Source organism: Natrix helvetica (genome assembly GCF_964273705.1).
Source record: "Natrix helvetica genome assembly, chromosome: 7".
Lineage (NCBI taxonomy): Eukaryota > Metazoa > Chordata > Lepidosauria > Squamata > Natricidae > Natrix > Natrix helvetica.
Window position 1 is genome coordinate 54,876,333 of NC_138558.1, and position 15,471 is coordinate 54,891,803.

General features: G+C 48.7%; 1 protein-coding gene across 1 annotated transcript in view; it reads right to left on the minus strand.

The window, feature by feature from the left end:
- Nucleotides 1-269, minus strand: part of LOC309395454 (gamma-aminobutyric acid receptor subunit alpha-4-like) — a gene marked incomplete at both ends in the record, with an annotated part of 32,881 nt that extends 32,612 nt beyond the window's left edge. Inside the window, one exon of the mRNA XM_081959716.1 lies at nt 219-269. Within this exon, the coding sequence (XP_081815842.1) occupies nt 219-269 (51 nt within the window). The remainder of the gene's footprint in view (nt 1-218) is intronic.
- Between the last annotated feature and the right edge of the window lie 15,202 nt (nt 270-15,471).

Sequence of the window (15,471 nt, forward strand, 5' to 3'; positions counted from 1 at the left end):
TTCTGATTCTCTGGCACCTCATCTCTAGCTGGGCAGTGGAGGGCAAGTGCCCAGCCCAGCCCTCAAGTTCCCAAGGCTCCAGGATCCAGCAGCCCAGCAAATGGTGGGATTCAAATAATTTAACAACTGGTTCTCCTGAAGTGGTGCAAACTGGCTGAATCCCACCACTGAGCCCAGCCCAGCCCAACTTCCCCGAGGGAGCACCAGGCCACACTTACCTCCTCCTCGAGGCTGCTGCTGTGCTTGCTCTCCTTGGCCAGGTTGCTCATGGCTGATGTGGGATGGCAAACCGCATGGGTCAAAATGAGGCCCACTCCCTCTCCATGCAAGGAGACCTGCTTTGTAAGCAAAGCATCCTCAGCGATAGGCTGGAGACTACCAAGAGTGGCCAGGAGGAGGGGGAAGTGTATGGTGAGAGGGCAGTGGGGCTGACCCTCTCTCCTTCTCATTCCAAACTCCTTCCTTCCTTCCTTTATTTCATCTTCTTCCTTCCTTTCACCCACACACCCACACACCCATCCATCCTTCTTTCTTTCCTTCCTTCTTTCTTTCCTTCCTTACCTTCCTTCCTACCTCTTTACCTCCTTCCTGCCTCCCTCCTTCTCATTCCCATATTTCCTCCCTCCCTCCATCCCTTCCACACCCAGGAAGGGATGAGGGGAGGGGGAGATGGTGGCAGCACTACTGGTGGCTGTGGCTCTCCCACGTGAGGTGGGAGGTGGAGCCGTCCTAGTGAAAAAAGTGCTTGTGGACTGTGGGGCCAGCAGGTGAGGCTGGGCAGCAAGCAGGCCATGGAGCAATGGAGGCCCTAGTGGGGCACAGTGGGTGCCCTAGAGGCACAGCGCTGCTGCTGGAACTCTACATGCTGCTCTACTACAACTGGAAAATGGTCAGTCTGTGGGGCAAGACGGTGCTCATGACAGGTCAGCTGAGGGCAGCTCTCACGTGCTCACCACATTCTGTGTGCATGCCCTGGGAGAGTGCCCGGCCAGACTGGGGTGGGTCAAGGCCAAGGTGGCGGGGGCCAACCCCTTGCCATCTCCAGGGCAGCCTCATGGACAAGAGCTAACCATATAATTCAGAGCATTCAAGTATGAATTAGCAGAAACATTTGAAGTTTTTAAACTATTGAACTTTTGCTGGGCATCTATCTCAGAGCCGCAGGTAAAATAGGCAAAAAAAATTACATGAAGTTTTACAAAGATAGGTAATCAGAATTCAGTATTCAATTAAATAAATCACTAATTTATTCCTACATCAAGATTTACAAAAATAATGCTCATCAGATAAGGAATATCAGAAGGACACAGTTGGGCTCAACTATTACAGTCTTCTCTGAAGCCAATATGAAATGAGTCAAGATACTTTGCTTCCTGCACAATTGCTGATAGTTGTGTGGTCACCATATTTTAGAAGTTGAAAATTATTCTTAATACTAATATTATGAAAACCACAAAACATACTGTATATCCTGAATGTCATCTAAGAACTCAAAATAACTGTCATATAATGGTTTCAGTTAACTAGTTTCACAAGGCCAGACATACTTAGCTCTAGTACTTTGTTTCTAAATAAAAATTCTTGTATTCTTGTGATTAAAGAAAGGAAGGAATAGGTTATTACAACTAAAATTAGCAGTGAAACTGAAGAATGGATAACAAAGCATTCCAAGCCTCATTGCCTAAATGTCCAGAATCCAATTGTTACTATACTGATGAACCTACTTTACTGGCTTTACTGGTCTTCCAAGTCTTGCAAATTAGCAGTTCTACAATGATGGATCACCCATTAAGAAGCAATACATCCCTATCTTAGGAAAGAATACAAATTTAGAAGAATGCAACTGTGCAATGTGTCAGTTAGAGACGAAGGAAATGTAACAACAGGTATTCAGAGAATAGGTAGGGCAGAGAAAAGGCAGGAGGAAAGAAGGTTTATGCAGGAGTACAGGAAGGCTTTCCAGACCCAGAGCATTCAGGTCCAAGTCGTCACCTTGGCCCTGGAAAGGGCAGCTGCCCACTGAATGGTGACCCTCCACAATGCTGACACCCCTGAACTGTGGACGATTCATGATGGCTCTCTGCTAGCTTGTGATCACATCAGAACTGTGAAACAGGGGTGCTGGCTGGTAGCTAAATACACTAAAGAGTCCCAAGATCTCACCTGCAGAGTGGACTGGCCAGAAGATATCCTAGTGATCTGGTTCAAAGATTGCCTGAATGACAACCTCTACCATGCCTGCCTGGCTCGAGGAGCCCCAGACCACCTGCATGACTGGTACATCCTGGCCAAAGAAGTGGAGATTGACATGGCCAGAAACCAGTACTGAGGGGGAAGAGCTTGGAAGAGATCCCCACCCCAGGGGAAGTGAGAGCCAATCAAGCCGCAAACCTCCTGGCACCAAGATCATCTGTCTGCTTCAAATGTGGGAAAGAGGAGCACTGTGCAGCTGAGTGTCATTCAAAAACTCCTGCTTGAAAGCCAGAATGCCTGTCCGGAGGAAAGCCCATGAAAACACCCCTCCCCTGAAAAAAAGACACCACACCTAGAAGTGGAGAGGCCGCAGAGTTTCTCCTCCTCACAAAATTGTGGGAAGGAACTCCGGCATCACTTGGGGAGGAATCGGCCCTTTCCGAGAGCAACCCTGAAGATGACCCGCTGGCAAGTGACCCAATTGAGCCACTCACCCTGCCCCTAAGACTATTCGTCCCCATTTGGAGGAAAGTGTGAAAATCTCAGCCCTCTTGGACTCAGGGTGCACCTGGTGTTTGATTAGCCTAATCCTGGTGGGAAAATAGGGCATACACTTGCAGAAGCTTAAAAACCTCATTGCGTTCTGCCAGTTGGATGGGTCAGTTGCAGGGGAGGAATTGGCCATTTTTGCTACAGAACCCCTGAACATAGCATTGGGGACTCACGGTGAAAGACTCACTTTCATTGTGGCATCCAGAATGGAATGGCCTGCCAGATTTTCCATTTAGCCCCTTTTATACATTACAAGGAATGTTATTTTGAGTATCTTTCTAATGTTCCTTTCACTCCCTTGCTATATTGCTGTTGACATTCCCTTTGATTATCTCTGAATGGTTCTGCTTGTGGCAGCAGGTAAATAACCCCCTCATTTAAAGGGTATAGGAGCCCCTAGACTCCTTGATAAAACTCCTTGATAAAAACATGGATTAAGTCTGCATATTAAAAGGACTTCTGTAGCTGGCATAGGATATTACACATTTTAGTGACACAGAGCTTAGGAAACGCTTTATGGAAGGGCACAGAGAAAAACAGATGTGGTAAGATAAGAAATAGGGAAGTGGCATTTAGCATTATACTCACCTTTATGTAGAGATCGCCTAGGCTAACACATTATTTCTGTTTTTCTGTTTTTCTGTATAATGTTAGCATTTTCAACTTCTCTTTTCTGGCAAGTCAACAAATTCACTTCTGTTTTTGTTAAATGTCAAGGAGCATATTTGTAACATTTTACTGTAAAGGTTGTGATGATGATGAATCTAGAATATACCTCCCCTTGACCGAATGTACCTCCCCTTGACCTTCCTTTTTCCCTTTGGACAAACACGCCTATGGAACCCCCAGAACGTCTGAAGGGGTATTAAAGTTCTGTCCTGGCCTACCCAGGGCAGTTCAGACTTTGCAGTGTTAAACGCTCTGAACTCTGATGCATCATTAAAAAACCTGTTTCTCTTTTACCTTGTGGTCTCGCGTCCTATGTTTGGCTGACTGAGGTTTCCTGTCACAGTCTGCCGCAACATTTCTGGCGACTCCAAGCCGGGACTGTGAGGGGTTTTTGGGACCCTCTGGGGTGTCGGCCCCGGTGCCGCTCGCCCGGCTGCTCCTAGGGACTTCCCCCTGGCGCCAACGGACCTTTGTTCCGAGGGGCTTTCCAGAGGACTGGGGGGCCGCGGCACCTGCGGCTGACGACTCCAAGAACCACGTGAAAAGGACCAGAGACCAGGAGCTCACAGACGCCGGCCGGCTGGGACAAGGGGATTCAGACAGGCAAGTATTGCGGGACCCCTCTCCCCTGAAGTTGACCCGGACTCGTTAGAGAGCCGGACCAGAACCCCGGATTCCTTAGTGAACCGGAGGCGCGGGCTGATCCCCCGACGCTAACTGAACAGGTACCTCTGGGTGGATTGTCTAAGCATAAGTGTTTTCTGAGGCTATTGCGGTTCCCTACGGTGACCCTGTTGATCGGGCACCCTGGGCCAGTAGCAGGTGCGTGAGCGTCCGCAGTTCCCTACGGTGACCCTGGTGATCGGGCTCCCTGGGTCGGACGATTGTTTGTGTGTGTGTAAAGGTGTTACGTTCGCAGTTCCCATTGGTGGCCGTGGTGAACCGGGACCGTGGGTCGGACGTGTGAGTGAAAGTGATTTGTTTTGTCTGGGGCCCCGGGAGGACCATGGGTGGCAGTGGAAGTACACCCCAGACCCCCCTCCAATGTATGTTAGACCATTTTAAGGCTGAATTTATGTCTCAGGACTATGGCATCAGGTGGAGTAGGCACAAACTCAGGGTATTTTGCACTTCTGAATGGCCCACTTTTGGCTTTGATTGGCCAGCCACAGGCACATTTGATCCCCAAATTACTCTAAAAGTCCATCAGCTGGTGTTTCACCCCGAATTAGGCCACCCTGACCAGGCTCCTTACATAGATGTGTGGTATTTCCTGGTGCGAAGACCCCCTCCCTGGATGAAAAAATGTCAAGCCAAAGCAGTCAACGTTATGCTGTCTCATACACTGACGCTGAAACGCCCGAAAATAAAAGTGGTTCCTCCCATAGTGGCCAGTGCTCCAGAAGAAGTGCCCCATCCCCCACCTTATGAAGTCTCTCAGGTGGAAGCACCTCGATTGGCTGTGGCCAGGCCACCCCCGGTGCCTGCGTTAGTGCCCCAAGTGCACCATTCAGGTGCCCGTCCACGCAGCATAAGCTCAAGCGGAACTTCGGGGGTTACATGGATGGAAGAAAGGCTGGATGACCTAACCCCCCTACTCTCAGCCACCAGCTCTTTCAAAGGCTCCCAGGATCTGGCTCCCTCTGAAAGACCAATATCCCCAGAAGCAAAAGAAGAAGAAGAGGGGGAAGGGATGGAAGCAAGTGGAGGCATACCCATGAGGGAAAGTCAGGATCCCCCCATTTCTACCCGTACCAGGGCAAGAAAAACTGAAACAGCCCTTACGGCCCCTTTGAGAAGGGTGGATCAACTCTTAGTGGATCGAGAGGATCCTACCAAAGTGCTGACCAGCCCTCTGTTTCAGCACGTTCCTTTTTCTACATCAGACCTCCTTAATTGGAAGCTCCATTATGGACCCTTTAGTGAAAAGCCAAATGATGTAGCTGATCTGTTTAAAACTATCATGGACACCCACAACCCAAACTGGAGGGATCTCCAACAACTGCTCGCCACTTTGTTCAACCCAGAAGAAAGGGAAAAGATTCGAATAGCAATTGGCCAGATTTTAAAGCCTGATGTCCCTGCTCAGACCACTTTGGCCCAGTTTATTGAGAGACGTTTTCCATCTCAGGATCCCCATTGGGACCCTTATGAGCCCCGCCAGATGGCAGAATTGCGTCAACTCCAGCAGTTAATTGTTAGGGCCATCCGAATGGCTGGAAAACCAACTACCAACATGTCAAAGCCCTCCCTCGTTCATCAGGAACCAAATGAAAGCCCCGAGGCATTCTATACCAGACTCATTGATGCCTACCAAATGTATACTCCCATAGACCCCACTTCGCCTGAAAATGCTCGCATGTTGGCTATGGCTTACATTTCCCAAAGCGCCTCAGACATCCGTCGGAAGCTTCAAAAGCTAGAAGGTGCCTTGGGCAAGCCCATGAGTGAGCTAGTGGAAGTGGCCCGCAAGGTGTTTGTCAACAGAGAAGCTGTGGAGGAGAAGAAGAAAGAGTCCAAAATGCAACGTAAAGCTGAACTTCTGGCAGCTGCCTTCATGACGCTGCCACCAGGAGAGGGAAGAATGAGAGGAAGGGAGAGTGGAGGGCCCTTGGGACGCAATCAATGTGCTTACTGTCATCAATATGGACACTGGAGGGAGGAGTGCCCCCAAAAGGCTAGGGACGGCGCAGAGGGGCCAGCAAGAGGATCTGGACGACCCAGACCACCCAGAGACCCTCGTATCCGCCCCACTAACCGGGGGCGCGGAGGCAGAAGAGGCTTCTTTCCCCCTGCCCCCCTTATGCAGTTGGGCCACTTAGAAGAGGAAGATTGAAACCGACCGGGTTCCAGCAGCCTCCCTGAACCTATGGTCCGTATTAAAATTGGGGGCACAGAAATTCCCTTCCTTGTTGACACAGGGGCTACCCGCTCCGTGCTTACCAAACCCTTGGGCCCCCTCTCTAATCAATCTATCAACATCCAAGGGGCCACAGGTGGCCCTCAGAAGCGTTCACTCCTACAACCCCTGCTTTGTAAAACGGGAGGAAAGTCCATTCTTCATCAATTTGTGTATTTGCCCGAATGCCCACTCCCCTTGTTGGGCCGAGACTTACTTTGCAAACTACGTGCTCAGATCTTCTTTACTGAAGATGGGGAGATGGATCTTAAATATGGGCGGGTGAATTTGGAAGTGCCCCAGGAGGAGGCTTGGAGAATTATGACCATCATGCAAGTACCAGGAGAAAAGTGGCGTGAATTCAAGGTCCCCGAATTATGGGCAGAGGACAATCCCCCCGGCTTTGCAGCCCATCACCCACCTATCATAGTGGAAGAGCTCCCCTTTAAAAACCCTGTCAGGATTCGTCAAAGACCCTACCCCAGACCCATAGTGGCAGCCATCCAAGAAGTCATTGATCTGTATCTGGACAACCATATTCTGGTTCCCACTGACTCCAAATGGAACACCCCGATTTTGCCTATCCCTAAGGGTGAGGGTCGTTTTCGCTTGGCGCAAGATTTACGCCCCGTAAACCTGGCTACAGTTACCATACATCCGACTGTTCCAAACCCATATGTACTGTTAGGTCTGATTCCTCCAACTGCTAAGTGGTTTTCTGTCATTGATCTGAAAGATGCCTTCTTTTCCATCCCAATACATCGCAAGAGTAGACACTTGTTTGCCTTTGAGTGGGAAAGCCCTGTTACGGGTCGCAAGCAACAGTACACCTGGACCCGTCTCCCACAAGGTTTTAAGAACTCCCCCACTCTGTTTGGAGAAGCCCTGGCAAAAGACCTTGAGTCATTACAAATCCCTCGGCCTGATGTATTGCTTCAGTATGTAGACGACTTATTAGTCACCAGACACAACCAGGAGCACTGTCACAAAAACACATCAGCTCTGTTGAATTTGTTAATGGAGAGGGGATACAAGGCTTCTAGGAAGAAGGCTCAGTTAGTCCAGACAGAGGTCAGATATTTGGGTTATGATATACAACAAGGCCAAAGGGCATTGGGGCATGAACGGAAAGAGGCTATTTGCCAATTACCAATCCCCAAGAATCGCAAGGAGCTGAGAGGCTTTCTGGGGGCAGCAGGCTTCTGTCGTATTTGGATCCCTAATTTTGCCCTATTAGCTAAGTCATTGTATGATGCCACAAGAGGACATGAAAAAGAACCTATGCAATTGGGAAAAGAGGAACAAGCCAGCTTCTTGCAGCTTAAGCAAGCTCTTACCCAAGCACCCAGCTTGGGCCTTCCGGATTTGGACAAGCCTTTTCATTTGTTTGTGGACACAAAACAGAACATGGCTGTGGGAGTGTTAACTCAGAAATTTGGTACCTGGCATCGTCCTGTGGCCTATCTGTCCAAACAGTTGGACCCTGTAGCAAAAGGATGGCCTGCTTGCCTTAAAGCTGTTGCTGGCACGGCCCTCCTTACCCACGAGGCTAATAAATTGACCTTTGGCCAGGACCTGAATATATACACCCCACATGCCCTTAAGGCTGTCTTGGACCGAAAAGGCCATCAATGGCTCACAAATCCACGGATGCTCAAATACCAAGGCCTGATTACTCACAATCCTGCTGTTACATTGATCCAATCCCACGCCCTCAACCCAGCTACTCTTCTACCTGAACCTGATGCCCAAACTACCCATGATTGTTTACAAACCATTGCTGAGACCTATGCCAGTCGCCCCGACTTGAAGGATGAGCCCCTCCTTCGCCCCGATGCTTCTCTGTACACAGATGGCACCAGTTTTCTCCATGAGGGAACCCGCAAGGCTGCCTATGCAATTGTCACTCTCGAGGAGGTATGGGAAGCAGAGCCCCTTCCCCCCGGCACCAGCGCTCAATTGGCTGAGCTACATGCTCTCACACGTGCTCTGGAATTAGCTCAAGGCCTCCGAGTCAACATTTACACAGACTCCAAATATGCCTTCCTCACGGTACAGGTCCATGGGGCCCTTTACAAAGAAAGGGGGCTTATCACGGCAGGAGGAAAAGATATTAAATATGGCCCACAGATTCTGAGGTTATTGGACAGTGTCTGGGCACCTAAGGAAGTGGCCGTTATGCATGTAAGGGGACATCAGAAAGGCACCACGGACACTGAGCGAGGCAACAATAAAGCTGACCGCATGGCCCGTGCCGCTGCTCTCCGCCCTCTGAACTTACAAGCTACATGCCTTACCTTGTGGACCCCAGACTCATCCCATCCACCTTCATATTCGAACCAGGAAATCCAACAGGCCATAGCCATAGGAGCCCATCTTCAGGAAGGATGGTGGGTCTTACCTGACAACAGAGTTTTTGTTCCTCAACATTTGGCATGGGAAGCAGTTACCTCCCTTCATAGGAACCTACATCTGGGGAAGACTGCCCTACAAAATGCTTTGGCCAGAGAAGTTTACATTGAGCACCTTCCTAGTATGGCAGCTAGTGTGTGTGCCAGATGTCAAATTTGTGCTGCCAACAATCCTCGACAAGCTCCTTCTCTTCCCCAGGGACACCAACCAAAGGGATCCTATCCTTTTGACTCCTTAATGATTGACTTTACAGACATGCCTAGGTCAGGTCCATACAATGCCATGTTAGTCTTAGCATGCACTTATACTGGCTGGCCTGAATGTGTCCCCACTAGGACGAAGAAGGCCTTCGAGGTGACACGCGCCCTCATGTGTCTTATAATCCCTCGTTATGGCCTCCCGTCTCGTATTTCTTCTGACAATGGCCCGGAATTTATTCATAAGGCCACGCAACAGGTGGCTTCTATCTTAGGGATCACCTGGAAGCTGCATTCGTCGTTCCATGCTGAATCTGGCGGTTTTATCGAGAGACGGAACCGCACTATTAAGGACAAGGTCGCTAAAATTTGCCAAGAAACCCACCTTAAGTGGCCAGATGCCCTGCCTATGGCTCTCTTGGCGGTTCGCTGTGCTCCAAGCAAGGGTCTTGGTCTCTCGCCCTTCGAGCTGTTGTATGGGCGGGTCCCCAACCTCTTGGCCCCTAATTTGCACCCGACCGCTCAGATAGCTGACTCCATTAAAATTAAACAATTGCAAGCCCTGAATGCCATAGTCCTCCAATTGCAAAAATATGTATTGACCTGTCGGCCACATGTTGTTACCACTCCGGTCCACTTCTTCCACCCGGGCCAGGAGGTCTGGGTCAAGGACTGGAAAAAGGAACCATTGGGCCCCAAGTGGAAAGGACCATATACTGTTGTCATATGTTCTCCCCTTGCTGTTAAGGTTGCTGAAATCAAGTCGTGGATCCATTGGTCGCGAGTTAAGTTGGCAGCAACTTCCCAGTGGCACGCTGCCAGCAACCCACACGATCCCTTGAAACTCACTCTGCGTCGTCATCGGGACCCCGACCTGAGGACTGTCACCTCTCCTGACGACACTCGGGACGCTGTCTCTCTACGGACAGGTGACCAACGCTCTCCACCCCCTGCAGGTGGTCTACCAGGCGTGATCACCCATCGCACGGGCAACTTACGACGTCTCCCGTGGACTCTTCGCTCATCCCGACGTTCCAAATAGCTCGATGGAGGCCACCCAGCGCCTGCGCCAAACGGCCTGGATCAGACGAGGCCTTATGCCCACCGTCTGGGTGGTAGTCGTTCTTCTTCTTATTTCTATTGTAATTAACTCTATGTATTTGTACCGACTTTTGCGTGCCCAGGACCCTCCTCTGGTCCTGCCGGAGGGCTTCCCCGAGTCAGTTGACCCTCCAACAGGGGGGAATGGGACACGCCCCGTATACGAAACTATGGGGCCGGGCCCCTTTCCACCCTGTGAGGAGTGTTTTGTGTACGGTCCAGGGGGAAAACAGTTCCTTCATAGTGATTCTTGGTTCCCCGAATGCCATAAGGAGGAAGGGCTCTCCCCTTGTGAGTATGAAAAGACTAACTTTTGGCAATGCAGAATAGACCCCAATGGTACAAAATGGGCCCCCAATGATATTTACAACTCATCCATTATGTGCCACTTGCTAAGGCCCACTCAGGTACCAATTTCTGGTATCAGACATACCAGACACAAACGAGCCAAAGTCACACCTACTAGTAAGAAATCCACTAAAAAGGACCCCCACACCCTTCAGAAACACATGTCAGCCTGGTTGACCAATTTCATGAGCAACCACGTGCAAGAGACGAAGGGGGAACATGCAGGTCCACCAGACAGGGCCTCACTTGATGAGGTCAAGAAAGCTTGGGCTAACTCAAATCTAACAGTAATACCCAAGGAGCTCCCTCAGTGCATTTCATGCATGACGGGCCAAGGAAAAAACATTTTTAAGTTTAAATTGGGCCTGCCCCAAGAGTGCAGTACTTCACCTGAAACTGCTTCACTTCCGGACTGCACCTTTGGGAAGGATCACCCTCAGGTAAAAATATGTAGGGGTCGGGCTGGCATTAGAAACTGTACTCAGGTCCCCCTAAAGCCCCAGGTATACAAAAGATGCCAGGGCTCCACTGGTATCATCTGCTACCTTCCAAAATCCCAAGGTTTGGACAGCTGCACACCTTGCATGAAAAAGGCATGGGTAGGGGCTCGCACCATTGAAACCCTGATCTACCACACTGAGGCCCCTCCACATTGTGTACCCCAGGCCCCAGGGTGCACCTCCAATGGCACTATGTACAGTTACTGTTTGCAGGGAACTGATTTGGTGTGCTATAATCCAGAACTCCCTGTGCGGATGAATGTTTCTGTTTGGGCAGGCCTCGGCCTTACCTCTCAGGAACACTCATGGCTCTATTACCTAAACTCTACAGTAGCCCTGAAGCAAGGAACGCAACCCCTGACTGTTGTCTTTGATGTGTGTGCTGCCATGGACAAAGCGGTCCATATTACCTGTGGGGACAGTAGCTGGAGAAATGTCTATCAATCTGCACACAAATACCTATGTCCACGAAATCTGGACCCGCACAAGGGCAATCCTGATGACTTCAGCCCTTGTGACAACCGAATGGTATGTACAGGTTGGGATTGTGTATGCAAATACACAGGCCAGGGAACACACTCTGGTTGTCCGCACATTGTCAAGTTTGAAAGGATCCCCGGTAGTAATTTGGTATCGATCCAGGTGTCTCGAGACCATCCCCCTCAGGTTAGTTATGGTATTGGGATTGAGGGGTCAGGGAGGGATCCTGTTACCTATATCACCATTCGCCTCCAGACTAAGAATGATGGGGAAATAAAGTCTCTTGGATGGTCAGTTTATGACAGCCTTCGAGAATTGGAAGAACCTCTCCCTCTAAGTACTAAGGCAGTCAATTTGTTTGTGGAAATGGCTGAGGTTGTGGCAAAGTCCCTCGCAGTTCGAAACTGCTTTGTGTGTGGTGGAACTAACATGGGAGAACAGTGGCCCTGGGAAGCTTTGGAAACTAGCCCCGAAGTATATAACAACATGAGTCAGGATGGCAATATTACCATCAGAACTGACCCATCGGGCATAGTCTGGACGCTCACCACAAACCTGGTGGGACGAAATTGCTTTGTCCGGAATGGGTCATTCCCGGTGGGCCATCTGATATGCCTAGGTACATGGGATGTCAATTATACCAAATGGACATCGCCATCCGATTTGCCAGCCCCTCCAAAGTTTAACAACACTTTCCTTCCTTTCATTACCTCCAACCCTAAGTTCCCAGGCCCATGGGTTGCCCCTGCAAATATGTATTGGATTTGTGGCAACACTGCCTATGAGGTCTTGCCATCGTATTGGTCTGGGTCATGTGTTCTGGGGTGGATAAAACCTTCTTTTTTCCTACTCCCCATCCAAAAACGCCAAGTTTTAGGGGTCCCCCTATATGAACACATAGGGCTTCAAAGGAAGAAGAGGGACTCCGAACATGCATTCTCCAACTTCCCTTGTAAAGAATTGGCCCAATATGAAGAACAAACATTCTGGGATTCGGAACGTATTGTTTGCACCTATGGGAAGGCCACTTGGGCTGAGGATGGGTCCTGGGGGTATCGCACTCCTATATATATGCTGAATCGCCTTATTAGGCTCCAGGCAGTGTTGGACCTAGCAGGTGAAAGGATTGATAAGTCACTTAACATTTTGGCCTCGACAGCAGATAAACTAAGGACCGCTGTATATCAGAACCGGCTGGCCCTGGACTATCTGCTGGCTAAAGAAGGTGGGGTGTGTGGAAAATTTAACCTTACCAACTGTTGTCTCCAAATAGATGAAACTGGCTCAGTTATAAAGCAATTGACTACTGAAATGAGGCAGCTCACCCACTTTGAGGGGCAGGATTGGAAAGGGTTTGATTTCTCCTCAGCTTTTGGATCTTGGTTTCCCAAACTCCCTGGACTGCAGGCAATAGTGGCTTTGATTGGCCTAATTGCTGCTGGATGTGTTATTCTGCCTTGCATTCTCCCCATTTTTGTGAGAACCATTAGTAACAGTCTCTCACTTCTGGTCGACAAAAGGGCCTCTGTAAAGGCCTTAGCTCTGTGTGACTTGGAAGGTGAGTATGTCACCTTGCTCCGGCAAGAAAAGGAGGAGCCCCCTCTCTGGCGTACTTGGGATGATCCCAACGGTGCTTATGAAACTCCCCAGTAAGCTATCACATACAGGTGAAGTTTCAACAGGGGGGAATGTGGCAGCAGGTAAATAACCCCCTCATTTAAAGGGTATAGGAGCCCCTAGACTCCTTGATAAAACTCCTTGATAAAAACATGGATTAAGTCTGCATATTAAAAGGACTTCTGTAGCTGGCATAGGATATTACACATTTTAGTGACACAGAGCTTAGGAAACGCTTTATGGAAGGGCACAGAGAAAAACAGATGTGGTAAGATAAGAAATAGGGAAGTGGCATTTAGCATTATACTCACCTTTATGTAGAGATCGCCTAGGCTAACACATTATTTCTGTTTTTCTGTTTTTCTGTATAATGTTAGCATTTTCAACTTCTCTTTTCTGGCAAGTCAACAAATTCACTTCTGTTTTTGTTAAATGTCAAGGAGCATATTTGTAACATTTTACTGTAAAGGTTGTGATGATGATGAATCTAGAATATACCTCCCCTTGACCGAATGTACCTCCCCTTGACCTTCCTTTTTCCCTTTGGACAAACACGCCTATGGAACCCCCAGAACGTCTGAAGGGGTATTAAAGTTCTGTCCTGGCCTACCCAGGGCAGTTCAGACTTTGCAGTGTTAAACGCTCTGAACTCTGATGCATCATTAAAAAACCTGTTTCTCTTTTACCTTGTGGTCTCGCGTCCTATGTTTGGCTGACTGAGGTTTCCTGTCACAGTCTGCCGCAACATGCTAATGTTTCTTGCAACCCTTTCTATATAAGCAAGTATGAGTGGGTTAGAAACAATGGAAAACTGAAAAAGTCATGATAGAATACAATGAAATCCTAAAATAGAGAAAGATGAGAAATGTAAAACAAAAAGCAGTGTATTAAGTGGTATTGCAAAATAATGAAAACAAGGATGGTTTATGTTGTGTACTAAACTCTCCTGCCATAGACTTGCATTGCTAACTTCTCCTGCCATAGACTTACATTGCTCGCTCCTGATTGGCTATGATGCAAGCAGCCTGCCGGCGGGAGAAACCAGCCACCCAATTGATTAAACAGCGGACAGCTCGAGTATAAAAGAGCTGTCAGCTGTCTTTTGCTTGCTGTTTGCCGGTCTGAGAATTGCCGTACTTATGAGCTGTTTGTCACTGTTAATAAAGGTTGTGTTAGCTTCAATCTGCCTTGCCTCGTTCTCCCTACAGAACACTGGCGACGAGGATGGGATCAGGTCTGAGGTAAAGGACAAAGGCGAAGTCACTGTTAGAGCTGTCTCAAGTCACTAAGCGACGAGACGTCACTCATCGCTGAATTTTTTTTCTTTCTCTGATCCTTCACACACTGTCCTTCTCAGGATGGCTACCCAACCGGCATTCTCAACATTCAGCCTGGCCACCGAAACATGGGACGCTTACCTCGAAAGGTTTGAGTGCTTCCTGGAGGAAAACGACTTCACTGGTTTGTCTAGTGGCCGTAAAAGAGGCTATTTCCTCAGCACCTGTGGCCATGAAATGTTTGGCACAGCCAGGGCTTTAGCAGCCCCTCAGTCAGTGCACTCAATGCCCTGGGAGACACTCTTGGAGAAGCTAAAGAACCATTATTCTCCAACTCCCTCACATATGGCCTTCTTTCCTCCCTTACTTTGGTTGGCCAGGGTTGTGAATAAGTTACCTAGTTTTACCTGTTCCAAATATTTCCTGTGTTACTTTCTAATATGTACCGTATTTTTGGACTATAAGACACACTGGAGTATAAGATGCACCAAGGTTTTGAAGAGGCAAATAAAAAGTAGGTAGGTAGATAGAGGGATAGAGAGGGAGAGAAAGAGGGAGAAATACAGTAGGTAGGTAGTGAGAGAGAAAGTAGCTAGGTAGGGAGATAAAGGGGGGCAGAGAAAGAGAGAGAGAGAAATAGAGTAAGTAGGTAGGGAGAGAGAGTAGCTAGGTAGGGAGATAAAGGGAGAGAGAGATACAGTAGGTAGGTAAGTAGAGGGATAGAGAGAGAGAAATAGAAAGAGAGAGAGAGAGAAATACAGCAGATAGGTAGGGAGAGAGAGTGTGCGTGTAGGTAGGTAGGTAGAGGGATAGAGAGAGAGAAATAGAGAGAGAGAGAAATACTGTAGATAGGTAGGTGTTTCTGCTGGCACAGCCCTTGATCAATGTAATTCTCATCAATCAGTTAAGGAGCTTTCCAAAAGAGGGGAAAACGTTTTTACACTCTGCAAAACTCCCACAAATGGGCTGTTTTTTGTGAAAACAGGCCCATTTTTTAAAAGGTTTGAATAGCCTTGGGGGGGGGGGTTGCAGAGTGTTCCGGGGGGGGGGCAAAAACGAGCAAAAAACGTCCCATTTTTTGCAAATACGGACCCCTTTTTTGTCCAAAAAAATTGCATGCATACCCTTATGGAGGCTTATGGGGCTGGGGGGGGGCAAAAATGGCCTGTTTTTCACTAATTTCTGCCCTCCTCAGCCCCCTGGAGCTCTCTGAAAATCTCCATAAG